This window comes from Herpailurus yagouaroundi, unplaced genomic scaffold, assembly GCF_014898765.1.
Source record: "Herpailurus yagouaroundi ecotype Mexico unplaced genomic scaffold, PumYag 200, whole genome shotgun sequence".
In the NCBI taxonomy this organism is placed as follows: Eukaryota; Metazoa; Chordata; class Mammalia; order Carnivora; family Felidae; genus Herpailurus; species Herpailurus yagouaroundi.
The window spans coordinates 879,242-901,173 of NW_024412431.1; the positions used below are offsets into that span (position 1 = coordinate 879,242).

The following is a 21,932-nucleotide window of genomic DNA, read 5'->3' on the forward strand; positions in this document are numbered from 1 at the left end:
CCGCTCCCTGCGCAGCCTCCGCCCCCCCGCGGCGGCCCCGCCCCCCGTCGCCATGGGAACAGCCGCGGCGGCCCGGCTAGCGCGCGGCTCGCCTGCCTCGGTCTCGGGCGCTCCAGGGGCGGGTGGGGTGGGCTGAGCCGGGGCCGCCGCCGCCGCTGCCTCCGCGGGAGAGAGGCCGAGAGCAGAGCCGGCGCGGGTCCCGGAAGAGAGCGCAGCCGCCGGACGCTCGGTTCCCGTCCCGGTCGAGGCCAGGGTGAGGGGCGCGGCGGGGCGGGGGTGGTGGGGGAGGGGTCCCCGGGACGCCGGGAACAAAGGGAGCGGGGCGGGGGACAGGGTTTCGCCGCGCCGCCCGGGCTGTGCGTTCGCACCTGTTGTACGCGGGCCGGCAGGGCCCGGGCTCCCTCTCCCCACTGTCAGCACCCCCACCTGCGCGCATGGCCGGAGTTGGGTCCCTGAGTGCCTGTGGTGGCGTGCCTGCGGCCCGGGCTTGGGCGTAGCCGGGGGGGACGGAGGCCCGGGCGGGGGCTGGATCCCGGCAAGGTCAGGGGGCCGCGGCAGGAGGGGGCGGCGCGGGGAAGGGAAGGCGCAGCCTCATCCCCGCGCCCCGGGCGGGCCCCTCCTCCGCAGGGCGCGCGGCGATGTGAGCCATGAGCGCGACGTGGACGCTGTCCCCCGAGCCGCTGCCGCCGTCGACGGGGCCCCCGGTGGGCGCGGGCCTGGACGCGGAGCAGCGCACAGTGTTCGCCTTCGTACTCTGCCTGCTCGTGGTGCTGGTGCTGCTGATGGTGCGCTGCGTGCGCATCCTGCTCGACCCCTACAGCCGCATGCCCGCCTCGTCCTGGACCGACCACAAGGAGGCGCTCGAGCGCGGGCAGTTCGACTACGCGCTGGTCTGAGCCGAGCGGGGTTTCTCGCCGAGGGCCGACCCGACGGGGGCGCCGCCTGGCCGGCATGGCGCTCAGGATCCCACCCCAGATCCTAGCCCGAGGGGGCAGGGCGTTAGAAGTCCGGCTCCTCCCCCTCAGACCCCTCCCATCTTTCCTCCCGGCCTGGCCGGAGCCCCACTTCGTGCCTTTATCCCGCCCCGTCCTCGCTCCGTGACTCACCGGCCCGGCTGGTCCCCTACTGGCTCCCCGACGGGGAAGAGGACCCCTCCCCCACCCCAAGGCGTATGGGTGGCTCTGCTACTGTCCTGCCGCCGCCGAGCATGACTGTCGTGTCCATTCCTGGATGCGGGGGACCCCCGTGTCCCCCTCCCTCCCCTGTGGTCTGGCCATCCTCACTCCCCCAACCCCGACCCGTCGCCTCGCCCCCCACCCTTAAGTGTTGAGCTGCTCCTGCGGGACAGGCTCTTCTGGGCCCACGGGGTGGACGCTGCCTAGCAATATGCCCGGCGTGGCCTGCCCCCGGAGACCGAGACTGGAGAGCAACGATGGCTGTTGTGTCCGGGATGCGTGACGCCTGCGGTGGGAGGAGAGTGCGGGCAGGTTCCCTTCCGCTCCAGCCCCGGCCCGGCCCCAGTACAGGTCAGCGCCCTTCCCCCAGTCACCACCTCCGCCCTGCACTGGCGCTCCTGCCATTTCCCCCGGATCCCTGCTCCCACCCCCGCCTGGCCTCACCCACGCCTTCTCCCTCCTCCCAGCCCCCGAGCCATTGGTGAAAATAAAAGCTATTATTGAGCGCTTACTACATGCCAAGCAGCGTGTGAGTTAGAGCGTCCTGCGCATGGCCTGTTCCTTCTTCAGGACCCAGAGTGAGGCCTGTTAGCATCCCTGTTCTACAGGCAAAGGGACAAAGGTCCAGGCAGCCTAAGTGACTAGCCTGTACTAAGTGGCTGGAATTTGAACCCAGGCCTGATTTCCACCTGCTGTCCGTGAGCCCCATGCTGCCGAGACACCCAGGCCGCATTCTGGGGGCGATTGATGTGCAACCTGGATCCCGCCAGCTCCATGCAGAGCCAAGACCCATCCCCCTTCTTTCCCTTGACTTCAGGGGACTGGGGGCTGGGGAATACACGGACTTCGCTGGAGTGGGGAGCTGGAGGGTGTCACCAAGAGGTGGCATGATCTGGCACTGACCACATCTGCAGCCTGAAACACCTCAGCCTGGTGCCTCCTGCCCACCGTGAACACGTGCACACTGGAAACTGTGGGACTGGTGGCATGGAGTGGGCTGGCTCTGCTCCACACCCGCCTGGGAGATATGTTTGTGCCCCGGGGGAGCCGTGTGCAATGTGTGTGGGGAGAAGCGAGCGCTTCTATAAAAGGAAGGCTGTGTGAATGCACGGGCTCTGCGAACAAAATTTACCAGCTCCCAGAAGACTAGTTAGGCTTGGGGGGGGGGGGGAGGCGGGGGGAGGCAGTGCTGTAGGAGGATGCTTGGTTCCCCTGCCGTTCCTCTCCCCAACCTGCCCCTGAATCCACACCCTCAGACCCCCTGATGAAGGGGGACCCCTTGCTGGGAGACCCAGCAGCCAGGCCCCTGCCTCTACCCAGCTCAGCTCCTCCCTCCCTGCTCCTAAGGCCCCTCCAGCTCCCCCTCCCTCCCCCTCCTTGCTTCCCTAAGGCCACCTCAGGGACTCCCTCCCTCCCACCCCTACCTGGGGCCTGGCCCCTCCCATCTGGCCACTCTGATGGCTTCTCCCCTTCATCTGTGTGACGTGAGGTCACCTGCTCCAAGAACCTTCCACTCACACCTGTCAGGATCAGGCCTCTATCCTCCATACTGTCACCAAAGGTCCCTCTCACGGCCAGCCCAAGGTCACTCCAGGTGGCACCGAACCAGACCTGGTCGCAGCAGCGTTTAGCTGCTGGCCTTCCTCCCTGTGTGCCCCTCGATTCGGTCCCTGGGACCCGGCTCTGGCACTCCTACCCCTGACTTCTTTCTGGCACTTTGGGCCTCGACCCCCATCTTTAACTCACAGAAAAAAGGGAGCAAGAGAGATTGACAAGAACTTTACTCACAGTTACAGGACATAGGATACAGGATGTTGGAAGACACAGGAGCTGGGGGGGGGGGGGGGGGGAGCCCAGGGGGGAGGGTTTGGATTTGACAGTGGCTTTAGCCAAGCCTGCCTGGCCGCCCCCACCTCAGTTCTGTGGCCAAATGCCTGTACAACTGTGCTGCTTGTTTCGGAGAGCCCCGCGGGATCAGTCATCTTAAAAGCCGCCCCATAACGCCCACCGTGTCCGGTACCTTCCGCCGCGACTCATGACAACCCAGTGCCAGCCCACGCAGGACTGAGGGCCAGGGGGTTCACAGATGTCTGGTGTGTCCTCTGCCTGCCAGGCCTTCAACGTGCAGGGGTGGCTGCCTGGCCTAGAAATTCCAGGGGCACCAGGAATGGGTTCAGGGGGCAGACCCCAGCTGCTTGCCAAGCAGATCTCGGTTCACTGGGCCCAGCACTCTCTGGGGCCTGGGGCATGGCCTGGCTGGCCTCCTCCCGCCCCCTGGGGCTTGTCCCGCCGGTCTCAGCTCTGGGCCCCAGGCCCTCACCAGCTGGGTCCGGCTGGGGGGCGGTCAGGCGCAGGTACGTATCCGACATATGTTTAACCAGGGCCTCGCAGGGCAGGCGGGGGAGCTCCTCCGGAAGTGCCAGCAGCAGGTCAAGGACCACAGCTGACTCTGGTAAAGGATAGAGAGGAGAGAAGAGTGAGGTGGGGCGGGGCTTGCTACCTGGGACTCCCTCACAGCCCCTTCCCGTTATCCTCACCAGCTGCAGAAAGTTCAGGGCCCTGGCAACTGCGGGAGATGGCTGACAGATACTTGTAGATCTTCTCAAAGTCCACGGAGAGATCTCCTTCAGCCGCGGCATCAGCCAGGGATTCGGAAGGTGCCTCAGGGGCGGGGTCACTTGTCTTGGGGGCGGGGCCAGGGGTCTCCGGGGTCTCAGGGCTCGAGTCCTCCCGCCCTCCAGGGGCGCTGAGCAGCAGCTGCTTTCCACGCGCCTGTGTGGGCTTGGGGGGCTTGGAGTGCAGGAGGCTGACGGGCTCTGTGGCCGCGATGGTGAGTACCTGGCAGGAAGAGAGATCGGGGAGGGGAAGGCAGAAGTCCTCCCATCAGCCAGCCCTCTGCCCTGCACAAGGCTGAGCCCTCCACCCCCACCTGCTCACCAAATCCCCCCTGTTAGACGTAACATGCACGAGATGCTTCGGCAGCGGGGTCACTGGGGCTCAGGGTGCTCAGTGGCTGGCTGGAGTCACAGAGCTGGCCAGGGGAAGGTTCCAAGACCCCAATCCACCGTATTTAGCCTTACACGTAACACCCCCATCCTGCCTGGGGGAGGGCCGTACCTGTGAAAAAGCCACAGTCAGGGCTTCCTCCAGCGGGCCTGTTATCTTCTCAGCCAGATCCATCCATACCTGGATGGGGAGACCAGAAGGTACACGGTCAGCCTAGGGATCAACCCTCAGGGGTTGATCCAAGCCCTGCCCCTCCTGGGGAGCCCCTGGCCAGATTATCACTCTCCAACCCCCGCAACACCCACACCATGCCCCAGGGCCCGGCCGTGGGGGGTGGGTGGTGGGTGGTGGGTGGGTCTAGTCCTGCCTCACCTCGATGGGGGCCGGGGTCTGTGTTTCCCGGCGCCTTGGACCCTGCGGGCCACCTGGATGCACCCTCTGAATGGCCTCCCGGACCACGCGGCCCTTGAGCTGCCGCAGGAAGTCCCGGATCTGGGGAAGAGAGGAGGAGGCCAAATGAGCCTTCTATACGCCCAGGGCTGGGGAGAGAAGCCAAAGCCGACTGCCTGCCCCAGGACCGGCACCGCTCCCTAGCCTCCCGCTAGGCGTTAGGGGTCTCAGTGATTCTGCACGGGGACGAGGGCCAAGGCCCCAGGTGTGACCGGCCACTCAATAAAGTGCTAAGACCCAGGTCAGCTCGGGCTCCTCCCCGCAGCCAGGGCCCACCCCCCGCTAAGTACCACCCCATTCACCTTCCCGCTTCACCCATTCGGCTCCGTTTCCTGACTCTCACTTCCGCCTCACTCCCGCCAGGTCCCGCTGCCCTTTCCGCCCGGTCCCCGGCCTCCGCTCCCCGCTCCGCCTTATCAGGAGTCCGACTTAACCTCTCGCACTCTCGGGCTCCACCTCGCCCCGCCCCTCATCTTCACGTACGCCCCGCCCACCCCATCCTAGCTCCCAAGTTCGTCCCGCCCCCAGCATCTCCCACGCCCCGCCCCTCGACCGCAAGGATTCTCCGCCCACATCCTAGCCCCGCCCCCCCCCCCCCCCCCCCCCCCCCCGATTCCTTGCCAGGATTCCTCACCTCGGCCTCGCTGCGGCCCGGCAGTTCTCGGGCCAGCTCAGTGGCGTCCGGCTCCGGCTGGCCCTGCCGCGCCTGCAGTAGTCGTAGCAGCTGCCGCTTCTCGCGGGGGCTCCAGGCCGCGGGGCCGGTCACCTCGCCCAGGTAGCGCGCCGGGGCCGCTCGCCGCCGCTGTGGAGGCTTCATGCCGGCGAGGGCGGAGTCGGCGTTCCGGGCTGGCTTTCCTGGTAGGCGGGGTTACGGAGGCCGCTGGGATCAGAAAGGGCGGTGCGGAGGCGGAAACAGATGGGGGCGTGGCTCCGCGTTTGCGGCCCGAAGCAACCATCTGGGTGGGAGAGGCTGGAGGGACCCGCCTGAGAACTGTGGCGGGGGCGAATGAGACACACCCGCCCTCCCCGCCTGCATTTTATCTCCTTCGGGAACTGGATCCGAGACCGTAGATCTCGTGCCGTCCCTTCCATTCCTGGACTAAGTCTAGGAGCTCCTACTGTGTGCTTTGCTTCTCCAAAAGGGGTGGACCCTGGCCGGAAGGCAGCTTGTCCAGTGGTAGCCAAGAACCTGGGCTGTGGGGTCGGCCAGCCCTGGTGACCTAGAGCAAGTGATTTGGCCGAGCCGAACCTCAGTTTACTCATTTGTAAAATGACGTAGTATCCCGCTCAAGGGAAGGGAAGAACTGGGACAGGAGACGTTTATTTAAGAGCTCTAGAGTAGGGGGAGAGGAGGGGTGCCTGGGTGGCTCAGTCGGTTAAGCGGTCGGATTTCGGCTCAGGTCATGATCTCACGATTAGTGAGTTCAAGCCTCGCCTTGGGCTCTGTGCTGACAGCTCACATCCTGGAGCCTGCTGAGGATTCTGTGTGCCTCTCTCTCCCTTCCCCTCCCCCGCCCACGCTCTGTCTCAAAATAAACATAAAAAAATTTTTTTAAAGAGCTCTGGACTAGGCGGAGAGTAGCCTGGAGCAGAGGCCAGAGGTCGAGGCCCTGGCGAGAGCAGGGTCCAAGTGGTGGGGGTGGAGAGCGGAGAAGGCCTGGCTTTGGGAAGATCGCACGAGGCAGGTGGGCAGGCGCAGGGGTTGAGGAAGGAGGCGGGGCTTACTTAAAACTTAAGCAGGTGGGGTTGGGTATCCCTTTCTGTTTAGGACAACACTTGAATCTCCCCTGGCACACGTACATAAGGGTATCGGTCTGGACCTCTTTCAGCCCAGACCCCCGTAAGTCCTGGTCCCGAGGCCTCTGCTTCCTGCCCCCTACACCTGCGCCAAGCGCACACGCAGACTTGAAACTCAGCAGGTCAGACCAGATGTTTATTTTGAGCCCAGGTGGGAGGGTGTGCGGAGCAGCGGGTCGGAGGCGGGAGGGTGCAGGACGCTGGGATGGCGGTCCCATCGGGTCAGAGGTCGACCTCGGCCGATCCAGTCCTGGCGGACCTGGTTCGAGGCGTGGCTGGTGTGTCTCAGGACCCCGCTGGGGGTGTGCCAGCCCTGGGGAGAGGCTACCCAGGCCGAACGAAGTAGAGGACACCCCCTTCCCAGCTGATCATCCGCCTCATCCATCGATCTGTGTGCCGGAGTGAGGGCGGGTGTTGGGTCTGTCCGAGGTTTGAGGACCCCTTTTGTGACACAGGGCCCGAAGTTGGCCGTGGGTGACCCAGTGCCTGAGTTTGAATCCAGCTCCACCCAATTTTGTGACCTTCGACAACTTCAGAGAGTGTCTCATGTTTCTCATTTCTAATATGGGGTTTATGATAGGAGCTACCTGGAAGTTGTTGCGAGGATGAATGAAGTTAATAGGCGTGAAGCCTTCAGAACACTCCCTGGCACAAGGGAAAGCCTATGAAGAGTCATTCTCAGCACCCCCCTCTTCCAGCTGGCCCCACGTTACAGCCTCCCCCCACCCCCGTCACCAAATTTACCTACCTCACTGGGGCCTCCTGGGCTGGGGGTCGCCGGCCGAGTCTCTCGGGAGGGCGCCGGGGGCTGGGGGTGCTGGAAAGGAGAGGCAGGCTCCAGAGCGGTAGGGGTTGCCGCTCATTGGGTCGGGCCAAGAGCGCCCCCTGGGGGCTGCTGCGGGCGTAGCGGAGGCGGGTCTAGGGATGGTCCAGCCCCACCCGCTGGGTCGCGGAGCCCCGGGGTCCGGACTCGCTGGAATAGGCTGCGGGCCTCGGCGGAGGATGCTACCTGAACGCGCACAGACGAGGCCGAGGCCGGCAGCCAGCGCGGCGCCCAGCACGAAGGCCGCCACCACCAGCGCCACCACCGGCGCGGGCTCCAGGGCCGCCGGGGCCGGCGCAGGCGGCTCGGGGAGCACGGCTCGGCCGGGGACGCCCTTGGACGGCCCTGTGGGGAACACAACACGGAGACTGGGCTCGGGCCCCAGCTGTCCTTCCCACCCCCCTCCCCCGACCCCAAGGACCCGTGCGGAGGAGAACTGCGCGCTCACTGGGGGGTGGCCGCGGCACCGTGACCACGATGGGCTGCGTCAGCGTGTGCAGGTGGGGGCTGTCGGCACCCGGGCTCTCGCCGCTGCCGCTGCCGGCGCCCGCGCACGCCTCATCCCGAGGCAGACACTGTGGGCAGGAGGAGGCAAGGGATGGGGATGTCAGGCCCCAGGGTTCAGGGGCCTGTCCCCAGGGCCCCCAAGAGATCTAAGTGTCCAGCTCTCTGTTGCAACCGGGAGGCGCACCAATAAGCCCCTGGAAACCCGACCCCCTGAGAGGTCCCCGAGCCCAGCGCCCAAGATGTACAAGCAGCCAGCCACTCGGCCTGAGGACTCCAAATTTCAGCCCCTCAAAGTCACACGACCCGATTCTCTGAGAACATTGGATAACCAGAAATTTGGCCCCTTAGCCGCCGTCTGCATCCAGCCACCCAGCCCCTCCCAAAGCAAGCCCAGTGCTCCTTCCCCGCCCGCTGAGGAACCCTGGTGCAGAGACCCACAGGCCCCCCTCTCGGTCCTTGTGCCCAGCCACCAGACTGAGAGACCCAGTGACTATCCCCAGCCCCGAGGGGCCCTTGTCTCCAGGCTCCATAGCGTCGGCCCCCTAGATCCACAAACTCCGAGGGGCTCCTCCTTTAGAGGCCAGAGGGTCCATGCCCAACCCCCGACTGGCCCAGGCGCCCAGATTTCCGGCCGGGTGCCCGCGCACCAGCGAGGGCGGGGGCAGCGTCAGAGGCGCGGGCGTCCGGCGGGCTCCCCGGAGGCGGCGGCAGCGACTCAGCTGGCAGTGCAGGAACTGCACCGAGGCGTTGAAGACCGGGCGCAGGCGGAAGCTGAAGCTGAAGCGCGCGGGACGGGCAGCACCCGGGAGCGGCGGCGGCGGCGGCGGGAAGACGACCGAGGAGTCGGCGGGGCAGCCCCCGCGCAGCAGCGCCAGGGCGGGCCCCGGGGCCGGCCGGGAGGACGGTGTCACTGAGCAGCGGTGCAGGACGAGGTCCCAGCGCGGAGAGGGACGGGCCAGGGCCGCCTAGGAGGCGGGGTCGCCATCAGCCCCGCATCAGGCCCGGCTCCCCCCTCCCCGGCGCGCCCCGCGTCCACACCTGCACGAACACGCGGCTGTCGGCCGGGATCTCAAGCGGCCCCGCGCGGCGCGGGAAGGCGTCCTCCGCGTCGGACAGCTCCAGGCTGAAAAGGGGTCGGCGCAGCCAGGGCCCGGGCGCCGCCGGGAATGGGGGCGCTGGCGGGGAGAAAGGGCAGCCCGAAGGACGAGGCCGCGCTCTCCCTTAGACCCTCCAGGCGAGTGACCCAACCTCCCCGCCTCTGCCGCCTCCTTGGGAAAACGGGTGCTGTTTCGGTGAGGGGTGCACCCACGCCCCGCTCCTGCCTCACTGCTGGCAGAGTCGCTGTGCGTCCCCTGAAGACCCAGGGGCTGTCCACAGTCCAGCAACCAAGGCTGGGCGCAAAGCCACTCGCCTCTGCAGGAGACCCCCTTCCCGGGCCTCGATTTCTCCACCCAGAGTGGGCCAGGGAATCCCTGGCTGGGAAGTTGAGGGGTGCCTGATGGGGGGGGGCGGTCAGCAACCCCAGGGGCCCAGGCTGCTCTGTGGGGGCATCAGCTTTCAGGGAGGGTGCTGGCCCCACCTCTTCCTTTCCAAGGGTACTGTGACCAGTAGGGAGGGTGCTGTCCCCTTGCCCTTTGGCACAGCTGAAGCTCAGCCAGGCTGCAGGGGTCTCTGGCTTCTCCATTCGTCCAGGTTCCTCACCGAGAGCAGCAGTAGCAAAGGGTGGGGACACACACACGTACGCGCCCTCCGCCTTGGGGAGGCACTCGGCCGGCATCCTTGTCAAGTGTTCTCATTCAGGACACCCCCCACCCCCACCCCCGTTTCCTAAACGCATTTGAACACTCCTCCCCTGCAGCCATCGGCCTTAGCCTGCCAGGGACTCTGAAGAAGTCGGGGATCCAGGAGCATCTGGACAGAGAGGCAGACCCCACCCGCTCCCCCAGGCAGGGATGAGAAAGGGCAGCACAGGGATGGCAGCGTGACAGGTCCCGTCCCCAGCCTCTACGTACCAGGTGGCCCCCTGGGTAAAGTGGAGACCCCCGAGAGCAGGGCCAGGAGCAGGAGTGCGGCACCTGGCATGCTGGACTGGCAGTCAGGTGTGCCCCAGCAGCCGAGGCGCCGGCGGGCGGCACCCAGGCCTGGCAGGTGGGCAGGCAGCCCTGTCCTTGGCTGAGCGGCCACCCCAGGAGGCAGGGCGCGGGGGCGGTGGACTGAAGGGTGTACATCAGAGCCAGCACCCAAGGCCTGCCGGGGATTAAGGGCTCCTCTCTGGCCAACCTGTGGCCATCGGGGTTGGGGGTGGGGGGAGGTCCCTCACCCCGGTCGCTCGGCATCGGGCAGCTCACTACAAATACCGCCCTACCAGGCCCTGGCCCGGCTCCAGTCTCCCCTCCACGCAGAGGAAGGCACGACGCCCGCGGCCCCCCAGCTCAGGGCTCACAGCCCCTTCCCGCCCGGTCCTGCTGAGCTCTAGACACACAGAGACACGATGGAAGAAAAGGGAGGGGTTTTATTCTCAAGCGTCTAAGGATTTACAAACGAGGGCATTTCATTTTAAAAAGGGACAGGGGAATACTGGCGACCAGAGAAGGGGGCTGTGGGCCACCCCAGGCCCCTGCCCGCCCGCTCCACCCTCTGCCTGGTCAAGAGGGAGGGCTGGTGACCGGTGACGGAGGGCAGGCCAGGAAAGAGGCAGAGGGGAAGAGGTTCCCCCAGAACTCCCACTTAACACTGAAGGAGGGCAGGGGTGGGCAGACACATTCACAAAACAGAAAATAGTTAAATAAAAGTAAATCCAGGTGGCCGGCCTAGGGCCTGCGCTGGCCCTGGGACCAGCCATGGAACCTTCCAGCTACCCGCAAAGGCCCCCCTGGCCGGGCCAGGCGAGGGAGGATGGGGGACCAGGCCTGTCGGCCCCCCACCCTGCGCCCATCCCCTCACAAAGGAGACCGGGGTGGGAGAAGGTGGCCGTTCCCCTCCCGGGGAGGGGGGGGCAAAGAGCAGAGAACTTGCGTACTTTTAAACATGCGGCATTTCGTGAGTATGGACAGGAACAAGAGAATACAGGGATGCCTAGGTCTAGACTGCTTCAGCTACATCCGGCCAAGTTCCTCACCTTTGGTGTTGGTGGGTTTTTTGTTTTTTTTCATTTTGTTTTGTTTTGTTTTGTCGTCCACTTGGTTTGCATGCATCACCAACAAAAAGGAAACACACCCCCTCCCGTTCCGGCTGCTGCACAGGGCTCGGGCGGACTGGCCAGCTCTGGGGGAGTCGAGGGGCGCTCAGGGGCACTACGAGGGCGTGACTGCCTGCACACGCCCAGCCCTCAGCCAGCCCCACCTCTGTCCCGTCACACGTCCTCGAACCCCCACGCTCACCGCTTGCACCCTCAATCCCTGCCTCCCCGGGGCTCCACGGCCCCACTTCTGCCACCGACTCCTTCCACCACCTCCCTGCCGCGGCAGCGCCTGCTGCCCTCGGCGTGCCCTGTGCCCGCCTTCCCTGAAGGCCACCCTGTGTGGCCGCGGCCCCTTGGGCTCCCTCCATGCCCCCTGAGGTCCTCAACTCACCCCCCAAGCTGTGGCCAGTCTCCAGCCCCGAGGGCTGGCCCCGAGGGAGGAGGAACGCCCCCAGAGCCCACCTTTGGGGCTTGGCCCCCAGCCCCAGACGCCCGTGCCCACAGGCGGTCAGGGGCTCCACCGCAAGCAGCTAAACATGACTTTGGTAAAAGTTTCTGAAGGTACCGACAAACCCCGTGAGAACAAGGTCTTCTCCCCCCACCCCCCAAACACCCCACCAAGTACAATAAAATACAATAAACTCCAAAAAGGACCCCCTGAGATCAAAGAGAGACAGAGAAAGACAGAGAGAGAGAGAGAGAGAGAGAGAAAGACCAGCCCAGGTCCAGCTGTAGTCATAACGCCCAGCCCGCCTTCCTGGGGCGAAGACACCAGCCGACCGACTCGCCGTTGCTGGAGACCTAAGTGGACCCAGGGGTCCCCCCCTCACCCCTGGGGGTGGCAGAGCCCAGATCTGGGCCAGGAGAGAGGCAGAGGCAGAGGCAGGGAAGGAGGTGGGGAAAGCCAGAGAGGTACACGAGGGATGAGAGAGGGGATAGACACAAGGAACGTGTTTGCAGAGGGGAGGCAGAGGGGACAACACACAGCGGGTGGGGTGGGGAGGGAAGGGGCAGGACGGGCGGCTCTCTCCCGGGCCCTGGGGGCCGCCCCAGCCCAGAGGTTACGACTGAATAAATAGCGAGTCTGCTCGTGGCCTGCTGTCTTCCGTTCACAGTGTCTGTCAGGGGGACGCGCACGGCCGGCTGACCCCGGGACGGGAAGGGCTGGGGCCTGGCGAGCCCATCTGTCCACAGCTGGTGGGCAGGGAGTCGGGGGTGGGTCGGCGCCCCCTACTTTCTGTCCTCAGCCCTCAGCAGCCATCCAGATCCCAGGTCTCCCCTGGCGGGCAGCTGGCTGGCCAGGTGGGGAAGGGGGGGCCTGTGGCCATGCCCCCGGCCCCCGGTGGGGCTGGCCGCCACCACGTGGCTACCTGAAGAAGGGCAGGTGGTGCTGGCTCAGGACTCCGCTAGTCCTCGGTGACTCGGTCTTCGCCATGACATCCTTGAACCAGGATGCCACGTCTACCTCCAGCATCTCGTAGCGCTTGATGAAACTGTGTTCCTGCGGGCCCGAGGGGTAGGGCTTAGGACCAGGGAGGAGCCCCAGCGGGGAAACAGGCCCCTGGATGTCCAGATGGGGTGGGGGGGGGGGGGGGGGGGGGGGGGGGGAGGGGAGGCAGGGGCCCCAGATACTCACAAGTAGCTTATTATACTTTGGTCTCTTCCTGTGATCCTTAGTAAGGCTAACAGAGGAGAGGGAGGAAACAGAAATCAGAGCTTGGGAAGAGGGGCCTGGCTGTCCCGGGGACACAACTGTCCTCCCTCTGAGACAGGGGTCTTCAGAATCTGGAGGGAAGCGGCTGCTGTGTGTTCACAGCCCTGTGCTGCTGGCTGAGAAGCCAGAGGACCCAGGGCCTGCACAAATCCCACCTGCGGCGGAAGCCCCACCTGGGCTGGGAGGGGCCCACGGGAGAGGTGGACTGGGGCTCTCCCGCACGACAATCAAATGGGGACGCCACACGGGCATCATTCTGCTTGTCGCCGCGGGACACACAGACCCCTAGGCCCCGGGGCACATCGGCTTGTTCACAACCTCCTGTGGCCAAGCCCGAGGGCCATCCTGCCAGTTGCCCACAGGGCCAACTCGGGCCTCGGGTTCCAGCTGCCGCCCACATCCCCACCCTGACTGCAGCCTTCTCGCCCACGGCTGCCCCCACCCCCCATCGGGGAGGGGGGGCGTCCCACCAGCCCCAAATCTCCCTGGCTGTTCTGAGCGCAGGGCCACACCTGACCCCGCCCTGCCTCCCAGAGCACAGCACGGGGGGGTGGGGGGGGTGGGGCTCCTCACCAGTCTTTGACGAAGGACTGAAAGTCCCCCGAGAAGCCCATGTGACCGGGCAAGAGCGGGGGCTCTTCCTGCAGGACTTTGGTGAGGACCTCAAAGTCTGTCTTGCAGTTCTTGTAGGGAAACTGTCCCGTCGCCAGCTCCACCTAGGAGAGAAGCAGGCGGGCTGGGTGGGCCGAGGACTGGTCCCCGCCCTCCCTTACCGCCCTCGTCTGTATCCCAAGAAGACGCTGGCAGGGGCCCCGCAACTCACCAAGGAGATGCCAAGGCTCCACACGTCGGCCCGGATGTCGTAGTCTGGCTTGGTGGGGTCCGGAGGGTCTATGCGCTCAGGCTGCCGGTGGGAGAAGGGGACGATGTACCCCCAGGGCTGCGGCAGGCGTGCCGCCCAGATCCCCACGCTCGCCCGCCGGGGCGCCGCCAGACCCCCACTCACTGCCATGTAGGCGGCACAGCCCGCGCTGCGCGTCTTGGCCTTGGAGTCGACGAGACGGCCGCTGATGCCGAAGTCGCAGAGCTTGATTTGGCCCCGCTCGTCCAGAAGGATGTTGGAGGGCTTGACGTCACGGTGGATCACGCCGTGCTTCTCCTTCAGGTAGTACAGCGCCTTCACGATCTGCGGCGAGGACAGCGGAGGGCACCCGTGATGGGAGGATGGGGGCCCAGGGGCCACCCGCCCGGCCGCACCCCTGTCGGGCTGCTCACCGCCACCGTCATCTTGCCCAGGATCCGCTCGGGAATGGGGCCCTGCACCCGCTTCTTGAGCTTCTCAGCGCACGTGCCCATGAGCTCCATGGCGATGAAAACATCCGTCTGCGGGGGCGGCATGTGCCGGCTCGGGGGGCAGCCGCACCCTCCGGCCCACCCCACACAGCCCAGCAGCAGGGGGCACACCCGGAGACCAGCAAGGACACCTGGGGAACCCACAGAGAGGCAGGGGAACACCAGAGGCCTGGACTCACATTAGTGATGAAGGTCCCGAAACACTGCACGATGTAGGGGCAGTCGTGGCTCTTGAGGACCACGTCCAGGTCCATGAGGATCCGCTTGTTCTCCTCCTTGTTCCCCGAGCGCCGCATTTGCTGCACGGGACGGCCGGGGGAGCCTTAGTGCCCGGTCTCGGGGCGGGGCGGGGCGCCCGCTGGGGACGGGGGCGGGGCTCACCTTGACGGCAATGACATGGCCCGTCTTCCTGAAGCGCATCTTCCACACCTGGCCGCAAGTGCCGCTGCCCATCTCGCCCAGGTTCTCCAGATCGTGGATTTCTGCCTGGTACCGCTGTCGAAGACAGCCAGAGCTGGAGGCTCTGCCGGGTCTCCGCCTGCCCCTGACAAAGACCTAGCCCCGCCACGTGTCCTGCCCGCCCCCCAGGGGTCAGGGCGAGGTGGTACCTGGCCCCCGATGGTCAGGTAGCCCGTCTGCTTCATAATCTCCTGTAGCTTCTGGTCAATCTCGATGCTGAGGGAACAGGGAGGAGGTCCCGGTGGAGGAGGGTCCCAACCAAACTGAGGCCACCCCAGTCCCCGTCACACAGGGGTTCCCACAGATTTCACCCCCCTCCTCCCTGGGGCGGGCAAAGCGGCCTCCCCACACTGACCTCCTGACCCCCGCACTGGCCAGCTGGCCCCATTCGACAGCTCACCTCTCCATGCTGCGGGGTGTGAACAAGGTTGACGGAAGCCCCAGCATGTGGCGGGGCCGGGCAGGGGGTGTGGGGTGCTGTGGGGAGCTCTCGGAGGACGGTGAGCGGCTGCCCCCCCCATTGGCCGGCGGGGGGGGGGGGGGGGGGGGGGGGGGGGGGGTGAGAGCCAGGGGTGAGAGGGGTTAGCTGGCACTGTGGGGTCTTCGGGGGACTCCGGTCTTCCCCTCCCTGGCATCAGGTAGGCCAACACAGACATGGGCTGGAGGAGCTAAGGTCTCCCTCCCACCCCCAACCACTCTCAGGGTGCCTTCTCCTGCCCCCCTGACCTGGAAGAAGATGGAGTGGGCTGGCAGGGAGGGGTGGTCCCCAGAGGCTGAGGGATTGTCCCCAAGTGTATGCTGACACAGGATCAAGGCCCAGAGGCTGATGGCACCCTTCAGCCAAGCAGTCTTCCTTATGTGTCCCTTTCTGCCCCACCTCTGCCCAGGAGCAGGCCCAGGGCCACGGTGCCCACGCTCCGGACCACGTGAGGAAGGAACGCCCGCCAGGATCAGCCTGGGCTCTGGCCCTGTTGGGAGCACTGCACGTGGCTGCCCAATAAGAATCAAGCAGGCCACCCCAGGGAGACAATGAGCGAGGGACGCAAGCTTCCAGCTGCCTTGCCGCACATTCTGTTCCAGGGTCAGGGAGGGCCATCCTCTAGCCAGCAGGCTCGTTTCTGAGCCTCCCAGCTCGGCCTACAAGGCTGGGGCCAACGGGTGGGGGTAGGACCCCAGGCTGGGCCTGTGTCCTTTGGGTGAGGGGATCCAGGCGGCACAGCCCCTCCAAGGGCTGGTGGGACGGGAGGTGGGGAATGGGCCAGGCAGCGGGGTTTGGTTCTTCTCAGCAGCCTGCATGCGGACAGCTTGGGCATGCTACAGGCAGGCAGGCAGGCGGCGGGCAGGCAGCGGTCACCCCAGGATGGGCAGGCGGCATTCGGGGATCGGGAGGGCAGGAGACAGACAGACAAATGGGAGCCAAGACTTGGAGCCCAGCTGCCCAGGAGGCACTGCAGAGACAGGCCAGACAGGGGCCCGGGACAGGACAGGAGGCTCTCTGAGGGGCTAGAATCCTCCCTGGCTGGGCTGGCAATAGGGTCGAGGAGCAGAGACCGGTGTGGTCCCTGGAGAAGACACATGACCCTCCACTGAACCCTCATACCCCCAGAGGCCCTGGAAGTGCTCCAGAAGGGGTCCCTAGCTGGGTAGGGCACTGGCTCCACGAGCTAAGGGGCCAGAAGAGGACGTTTCGTGGAGAACGGCCAGGAGGCCTGGGGCCTGCCGCCCTGCCCCTGGCCTCCCCCCGCACCCCACCTACACCTCCTGCCACGGCCCACCCCTTCCTCCTCCAGTTCTGTAAGCACCTGGTGATGTGGGCCCAGTGACCAACGTCCAGAGACAAATACGCCTGAATTGCTGGCATCTGGGCACTTTCCCTGCCCTGCCAGCCTGGGACCCTGACCACATCTAGAGTGAGGGGGCAGGCATGTGACCCTTGCCTACAATTGAGAATGGGACGCGGGTCTTGCTAAGGGCTGGTAAGAGCAAAGGAAAGGCCCTGGGGACCAGTGCCCATCAGCCTGCACTGGCCTGGGGGCCTGACCTCCTGGGCCCCCTCCCTGCTGTTCCAGCCCCTTGCTTTGTAATCCCCTACTTCATTACACTGCCACGGCCAGAGGCAGAATCCTCATCCCTCCCTCCCTGGCCCAACCACCTCAGGGACACTTGAGGGCCCCCCATGCTGTCCCTGTACCTGGGCTCTCGGGAGACACTGCCAGGCTCTCACCCCCTGGAGGATATCTGGGCCCCCTTTCTGCCCTGCACTGTCAGGTGTGTGGGGTGAGGACCACACCCTACCCCCTCCGTACTTCTCAGGGGGGTGCAGACGCTTCCTGGGGCCCCTCAGACTGAAGCATGGTGGAGATCTGAGTGGGGCCAGTGTGGGGTGGCTAAGGTGGGGGGAAAGGGGCAGGTACACAAAGGCCCTGAAAACAGAGGTCACAGAGGTGGGGACAGGCCACGCGGCAGGTCAGGAGGGCACAGTGAGAGCAAGAGGCTGAAAGAGAGAAAAAGAGAGAATGAAACAGAACAAGAGAGGGCATGAAAGCACATGGCCAACAGGAGCCACAGATGTACTAGGCTGCCAGCCCAACACATGTGCACTCACGTGCACACACACACACACACACACACACACACCCCCCACACACGTCTGCTCCCAGACCCACCGGCAACGCACTCAGGCCTCAGCTGGCTGCCTTCTCTACCTTCCTTCACATGCTCCCCACCTCCCATGAGACTGCGCTCAGATCGCAGCTTCTCCAGAGGCTTCCCCAACTGGGCCCCCGCTGCAGAACCCCAACCCAGCTCTACTCTGCCTTTTCTGCAAGGCATCACCGCTTTCTCCACTTCTCCCAGACCAGGAGGATGCTCCCTGTCAGGGAGCGTCAGCCGCAGAAGGAAGGGGCCTTGGTCCATATTCTGTCTGCCGCCGTGTCCCTAGCACCTAAAACAGACACGGCACGCGGCAGGCAATACATGTTCGCCGTACTGTCGGAACGGACCAACAGATGTAGCCCGATGGCCTTGGCCCCGCTTTCCCTCTTGTGCGCGCGCACGCGCGCACACACACACACACACACACACACACACACACACGTGATCTCTCACGGGTGGCAGACTCCTGGCCGGTGAAGGAGCCCATTTCCTCTTCAGGGGAGTCCAAACCTGAGCTCACCAGGAAGGGAGGAGCGGAAGGTGAGAGAACACAGAAGAGGCCAAGTGGGCCGAACATCACTGATCACGGATCGGGTGGAAGGACAGAGAGTAAGAGTGACAGGCGCGGGCACGCACACACACACCGCACACACAGCATGGGGCAATGGGGGAGGGCATTCTGCGGCCGGGGCAGCGGTTAGGTCAATGGTGCAGATGTCCAAGCGGCAATGATAAAAAGGCTGGTACCTGCTCGTTGGGACGGGGCAGGAGCAGGGCTTAGAGTGATCACAATAACTGGATGGGGAAAAGGAAGAAAAAAAACAACACCACGATAAATCACAACAGAAACAACTGATGTGTCCAAAAGAAAAGAAATCAAATCATAACAAGGAAGAGGGGGAGGCGCGAGGCACCAAAGTGCAGAGACGGGTAGAAACCACAGAGGTGGGAGGACCAGGAGGATGACACAGACACAGACGCCTGGAGGGGGCTCCTCGGGGGCCTGCCCACCACGGGCCTCACCGTACCTCACTCTGCACCTGGGACAGCCACCCCGTAAGGCACCGCAGGCCCCATGCCCAGCCCTGTCTCATCCAAGCTGGGGCTGCGGGAGGCAGCATCGCAGAGCCCAGCAGGGACCCTCCGGTGTCGGGAGGGTATCTGCCCCAGGGAGGAGCCCACACTACCCCAGGTCAGAAGAGGAAGGGAGGAGTGGACTGCACACAGGGATGGTGGGGGCACTCAGGCTGTGAAGGTCAGGCTGGGTGAGCAGGGAGAGACTGGAATACCCCGATGTGGGCGCATGTCCCCCTCCTATCAGGATGACCCCACGGGGAGCTGCATAAGCTACATGGATCGCGGAAGAATCACAAAGGAGGGCCGGGTGTTAGCTCAAGAGAGCGGGGTGCTCCTCATCAGGTCTGGGGGGGAGGGTGAAGGCCTCATGCCCTCCAGCTGAGAGATTTGGGGAAGGGGTTCTGTGGGACAAAACAAAGAGACTAGACAGTGGTAGTGTCATGGCAATCCCTGGCCAGGTGTTGAGTGCCAGGGAGAGGCAGCTTTTGACTCCAAACAATAAGATGCCAGGCAGGTAGTCACAGAGACGGTGGGATCAGAGGTGAGGTGTACATGGGCTGGGATAGCACCACACTGGCCTCAGGTATCCCTAGGCCAGGTGAATGTGGGTGTGCAGGAAGTCACTTGAGTCCAGGTGACGACGTTGCCAGGCTGGAGGCTGGGTGTGTGTTTTCGGAAAGGCCAGACAGTCGCCAAGATGAAGTAGGAGGGGGCCTGGTGTATGTGGGTAGGGTGTGTGCGGGAGGGGGTCTGCGAGGCCGAAGGACAAGGTCCCAGCCTAGTAAAAAGGGATCACCAGACACAGTCACAGAAAAGGGAGATCAGAGGAATAGGGGGTTATATGTGGTCAAATAATCTCAGGTGTCAGCCGGGCCAAGTGTGCGTGTATGAATGCGAGTGGACCATCCACTGAACCATATGACAAGGACCCAGGTGCAGAGGTCGGGAGAAGGGGCCCCCCGCCAGTCACTGAGATGGCAGGAGTGAAATCATCTGGTCGGAAGGGACGTGTACATGTTTGCGGGGGATCTGGATGTGATCACAGTCGCTCGGATTAAGGGGAGCCCGGCTCCTAGAGTACGTGACGGTGACACGGGCTCCGAGGATCACGGTGAGGGGGCGGGTCATCAGATGGGGAGGCCTTGCCCTAGGGCCGGGTGACTAGGCTCATAGGCCCCGTAAGGGGGATCCCCCTAGGCTGGGGGAGGGCCGCCCGGGAGCCCGCCGGCCCCACGCCCCCCTGGGTCACCGTGACCCTCTCCCCGCGAGCCGACAGCAGGGGGTATAGGGTGGAGAGAAGGAGGAGCAAGAGCGCCCCGGAAGCGAGGGCGGGGCCTGACGGCGGGGGCGGGGCTTCCCGCGGCGCGCGCCCCGCCCGCCCGCCCCCTCCCCCACGCCGCCGTGCTTACTGGGCCTGGGCCGCTGGGGGCTGATATCCAGGTTGAGGTCGATCCTCCGCCGGGCCTCGCGGTTCTCCTGCTTCAGCTTTGCTTCCAGGCGGGACAGCTTCTGCTCCAGGGAGGACGCCGCCATCTTCCCCGCCGCCGCCGCGCACCGCCCGGCCGCCCGTCAGTCCGGCAGACAAACACCGCACTGCGCCTGCGCCTGGATGACCCCGCCGAGCCGCCGTCTCTCCCTGCACGGCGCATGTCCGCGGCGCGCACTCGCCCATCCCTCGTGCTAACCTCCGCGCATGCGTGCTTCTTCCCGGCCGGAGAGATGACGCCACCTAGAGTTCGCGTCGGACAACGTGCAAAGCCGCTCATCGTGATGCGCATGCGCGGAGTCGGAGCCCTTTCTCGAGAGGCGCTGTGTTGAAATCCATTCACGGTTCTGCAGACCGCGGCAGGCGGGGAAAGCGGCGCGCCTGCGTGCAGAGGGGTAGACGCAATCCCGCGCTTTGCCTTTGCTGCGCATGCGCAGCCTTGGCTCTTTCCGCGGCCGCTGTTGCTGGGAGTAGCTCTTGCTATGTGTCCTCAGCCTCGTTTTCGCTGTTCCCCGCCCGGCCTGTTCTCTGGCACCCACGCTCCCTCAGGACTGCCTTTCTCTTACGGGACAGTGTTTCATTAGGATCGCTGTTATGCCTAATTGCTGCCTCCTCCCCATAATTAGGCACCCGTGGGGAGCCCTTTCTATTTCAGCAAACTCGGGGGTGGCTAAGGACCGGCGGGAGGGACGGGGTAGGGCTCAGGTCACTGTAGCGGCCTTAGGAGTCCAGCGGCATGACCCCTGACCTCGACCACAGGGCCAGGGTCATGGCCAGAGAGTTCCAGGCCAGACCCACCTGGGACATTTTAAGACGTTCCCTCATCTTCCCGCCCCGGGATGTGAGCCCAGCGTCTGGACAGTGCAGTAGATGGGCTTTGGTGTTAATGCCCCTCAGCCTGTCATCCTCGCGGCTTAACTGGCATGGTGGGTGCCGGGAAAACGTCCCCATCTGCAGTCCTGGTTTTCGGAAAGCAGCTTGTCTCTGCTCTCAGTTGCCAGGAAGAGGCTCACATTTTGCAGACATCTCGAGGTGTCCAGTCCCAGGAAGTCAGGGTCAGGCAGGCTGTGCCATACGCCCTGCCTACTCCCGGGCCCGCACGGGATCACTGGTGGGCATTGAAGGCTCGTGGGGACTCCTATGGTGACAACTTACGGGTGGAACAGATAAAAGACTGGAGTCCGGAGAATAACAAGGAATGGAGAGGAAAAGGGGTTCTCCAGGAAAAAAGCTGAGCAGAAGACGCCACCTGATTTCTCCTGCTGAGGTCTGTCTTTGCTCCCAGGACGGATCTCATACCCTTCATTCTGGCACGTTAGTGTCACTGCTTGCCTGTCATTGGTCTGGATGAAATGGAAGGCTTAGACAACAGGAGTGGATACCAGAGATCAGAATTTTAGTTCTCCTAGTATTATTTATTAACCACCCACTGATAGATGCTCCCTCACACAGAGAACATTTGAAAGACACAAAGTCCCTGCCTGTTCTCAGAAACGTGTAAATTCCACAGCAGGTGTTCTTAACCCTGGAGTCTGCTATCCTTAGGATGTCCGTGAATGGCCCTCTGGGAAATCTGGGGGAATCTGTTGCCGGCCTGAAGTAGCTTTGGAATTTTGCATGTGTGTGTACATTTTCCTGGGCAAGGAGGTGCCCAACTTTTATAAGATGTTCAAAAGTCCTAGGTCTTCAAAAGGGTTCAGAACCCCGGCTCTGAACATCCAGATTCTGTAGGTCAGCGTTTCCCAACATCCAGGCCTAGGACCACCCGCATCAGAATTACCTGGGATGCTGATTTACAGACAAGTTCCTGGCCTCCAGCCAGACCTGAGTCAGTCTTTCAGGGGTGGGGCCTGGGATGTTTTGTTCTGGGGCTGTTGATTTTGATGCAAGGCCAAACATGAGGACCATTTTACTGAGTTCACGTGTCCATAGCAAACAACTTATAAATAAGGGATTGGCATCAAAGTTGGGGGCAGGGGTCGCTGGTCCCTTGTGTCTGTGTCCCCTCCTTGGGAGAGAACCGCAGATGTAAGCTGTTTGGGTTGGGGGAGAAAGGGTTGAAATCCCATTGGGATGTGCCTCACCCCCACATACGGCACTAATTGAGCTAGAATGTCCGGGGGGAGGGCAGGACAGCCAGCCAAAGACACAGGTGTGCTTTTGGTCTGAGACTCCTGTGACTGAGTTGATCCCTCTACGACGGTCCACCCCAAATCCACAGCCTCCTGTCTCTTCTCGGACAAACCAAT

At 64.2% G+C, this 21,932-nt stretch overlaps 4 protein-coding genes across 7 annotated transcripts; 1 reads left to right on the plus strand and 3 right to left on the minus strand.

Annotated features, from left to right (window-relative positions):
- The first annotated feature begins 102 nt into the window (after window positions 1-102).
- On the plus strand, window positions 103-1,624 carry CTXN1 (cortexin 1). Its single transcript, XM_040449731.1, has 2 exons — window positions 103-253; window positions 628-1,624. The coding sequence occupies exon 2, from the start codon at window positions 648-650 to the stop codon at window positions 894-896; it is 249 nt and encodes an 82-aa protein (XP_040305665.1). The 5' UTR covers window positions 103-253; window positions 628-647; the 3' UTR covers window positions 897-1,624.
- A 1,309-nt stretch (window positions 1,625-2,933) lies between these two features.
- SNAPC2 (small nuclear RNA activating complex polypeptide 2) lies at window positions 2,934-5,530 on the minus strand. 2 transcript variants are annotated; one of them, XM_040449749.1, is made up of 5 exons: window positions 5,266-5,514; window positions 4,554-4,673; window positions 4,293-4,361; window positions 3,713-4,013; window positions 2,934-3,624 (listed from the first exon to the last, which is right to left on the minus strand). In XM_040449749.1, exons 1-5 carry the CDS (start codon window positions 5,446-5,448, stop codon window positions 3,293-3,295), a joined length of 1,005 nt encoding a protein of 334 aa, XP_040305683.1. In that variant the 5' UTR covers window positions 5,449-5,514; the 3' UTR covers window positions 2,934-3,292. The 2 variants fall into 2 exon arrangements, with proteins under 2 accessions (XP_040305683.1, XP_040305684.1); XM_040449750.1 differs by lacking the exon at window positions 4,554-4,673 and having other exon boundaries at window positions 5,266-5,530.
- Window positions 5,531-6,543: 1,013 nt separating this feature from the next.
- TGFBR3L (transforming growth factor beta receptor 3 like) lies at window positions 6,544-10,140 on the minus strand. Its single transcript, XM_040449745.1, is given in 7 exon segments — window positions 6,544-6,817; window positions 7,177-7,245; window positions 7,438-7,596; window positions 7,700-7,826; window positions 8,406-8,723; window positions 8,797-8,944; window positions 8,946-10,140. Coding segments are annotated over 6 exon segments (1,410 nt in total). The 5' UTR covers window positions 9,536-10,140; the 3' UTR covers window positions 6,544-6,817; window position 7,177.
- A 112-nt stretch (window positions 10,141-10,252) lies between these two features.
- On the minus strand, window positions 10,253-19,836 carry MAP2K7 (mitogen-activated protein kinase kinase 7). 3 transcript variants are annotated; one of them, XM_040449746.1, is made up of 12 exons: window positions 19,607-19,832; window positions 17,868-17,915; window positions 14,866-15,007; window positions 14,615-14,681; window positions 14,388-14,501; window positions 14,186-14,305; window positions 13,929-14,036; window positions 13,660-13,839; window positions 13,477-13,557; window positions 13,227-13,369; window positions 12,576-12,621; window positions 10,253-12,440 (listed from the first exon to the last, which is right to left on the minus strand). In XM_040449746.1, exons 1-12 carry the CDS (start codon window positions 19,728-19,730, stop codon window positions 12,306-12,308), a joined length of 1,308 nt encoding a protein of 435 aa, XP_040305680.1. In that variant the 5' UTR covers window positions 19,731-19,832; the 3' UTR covers window positions 10,253-12,305. The 3 variants fall into 3 exon arrangements, with proteins under 3 accessions (XP_040305680.1, XP_040305682.1, XP_040305681.1); XM_040449748.1 differs by lacking the exon at window positions 13,929-14,036 and having other exon boundaries at window positions 19,607-19,836; XM_040449747.1 differs by lacking the exon at window positions 17,868-17,915 and having other exon boundaries at window positions 19,607-19,826.
- Window positions 19,837-21,932: the final 2,096 nt, after the last annotated feature.

Coding starts and splice junctions, on each gene's coding strand:
- CTXN1 (XM_040449731.1), top strand. CDS start 648: ATGAGCGCGACGTGGACGCTGTCCCCCGAGCCGCTGCCGCCGTCGACG.
- SNAPC2 (XM_040449749.1), bottom strand. CDS start 5,448: ATGAAGCCTCCACAGCGGCGGCGAGCGGCCCCGGCGCGCTACCTGGGC. Junction 4,014..4,292: donor TGACTGTGGCTTTTTCACAG/GTACGGCCCTCC, acceptor TCTTCCTGCCAG/GTACTCACCATCGCGGCCAC. Junction 3,625..3,712: donor CCCTGAACTTTCTGCAGCTG/GTGAGGATAACG, acceptor ATCCTTTACCAG/AGTCAGCTGTGGTCCTTGAC.
- MAP2K7 (XM_040449746.1), bottom strand. CDS start 19,730: ATGGCGGCGTCCTCCCTGGAGCAGAAGCTGTCCCGCCTGGAAGCAAAG. Junction 14,306..14,387: donor GCCATGTCATTGCCGTCAAG/GTGAGCCCCGCC, acceptor CGTCCCGTGCAG/CAAATGCGGCGCTCGGGGAA. Junction 12,622..13,226: donor CAGTCCTTCGTCAAAGACTG/GTGAGGAGCCCC, acceptor CTCCTCTGTTAG/CCTTACTAAGGATCACAGGA.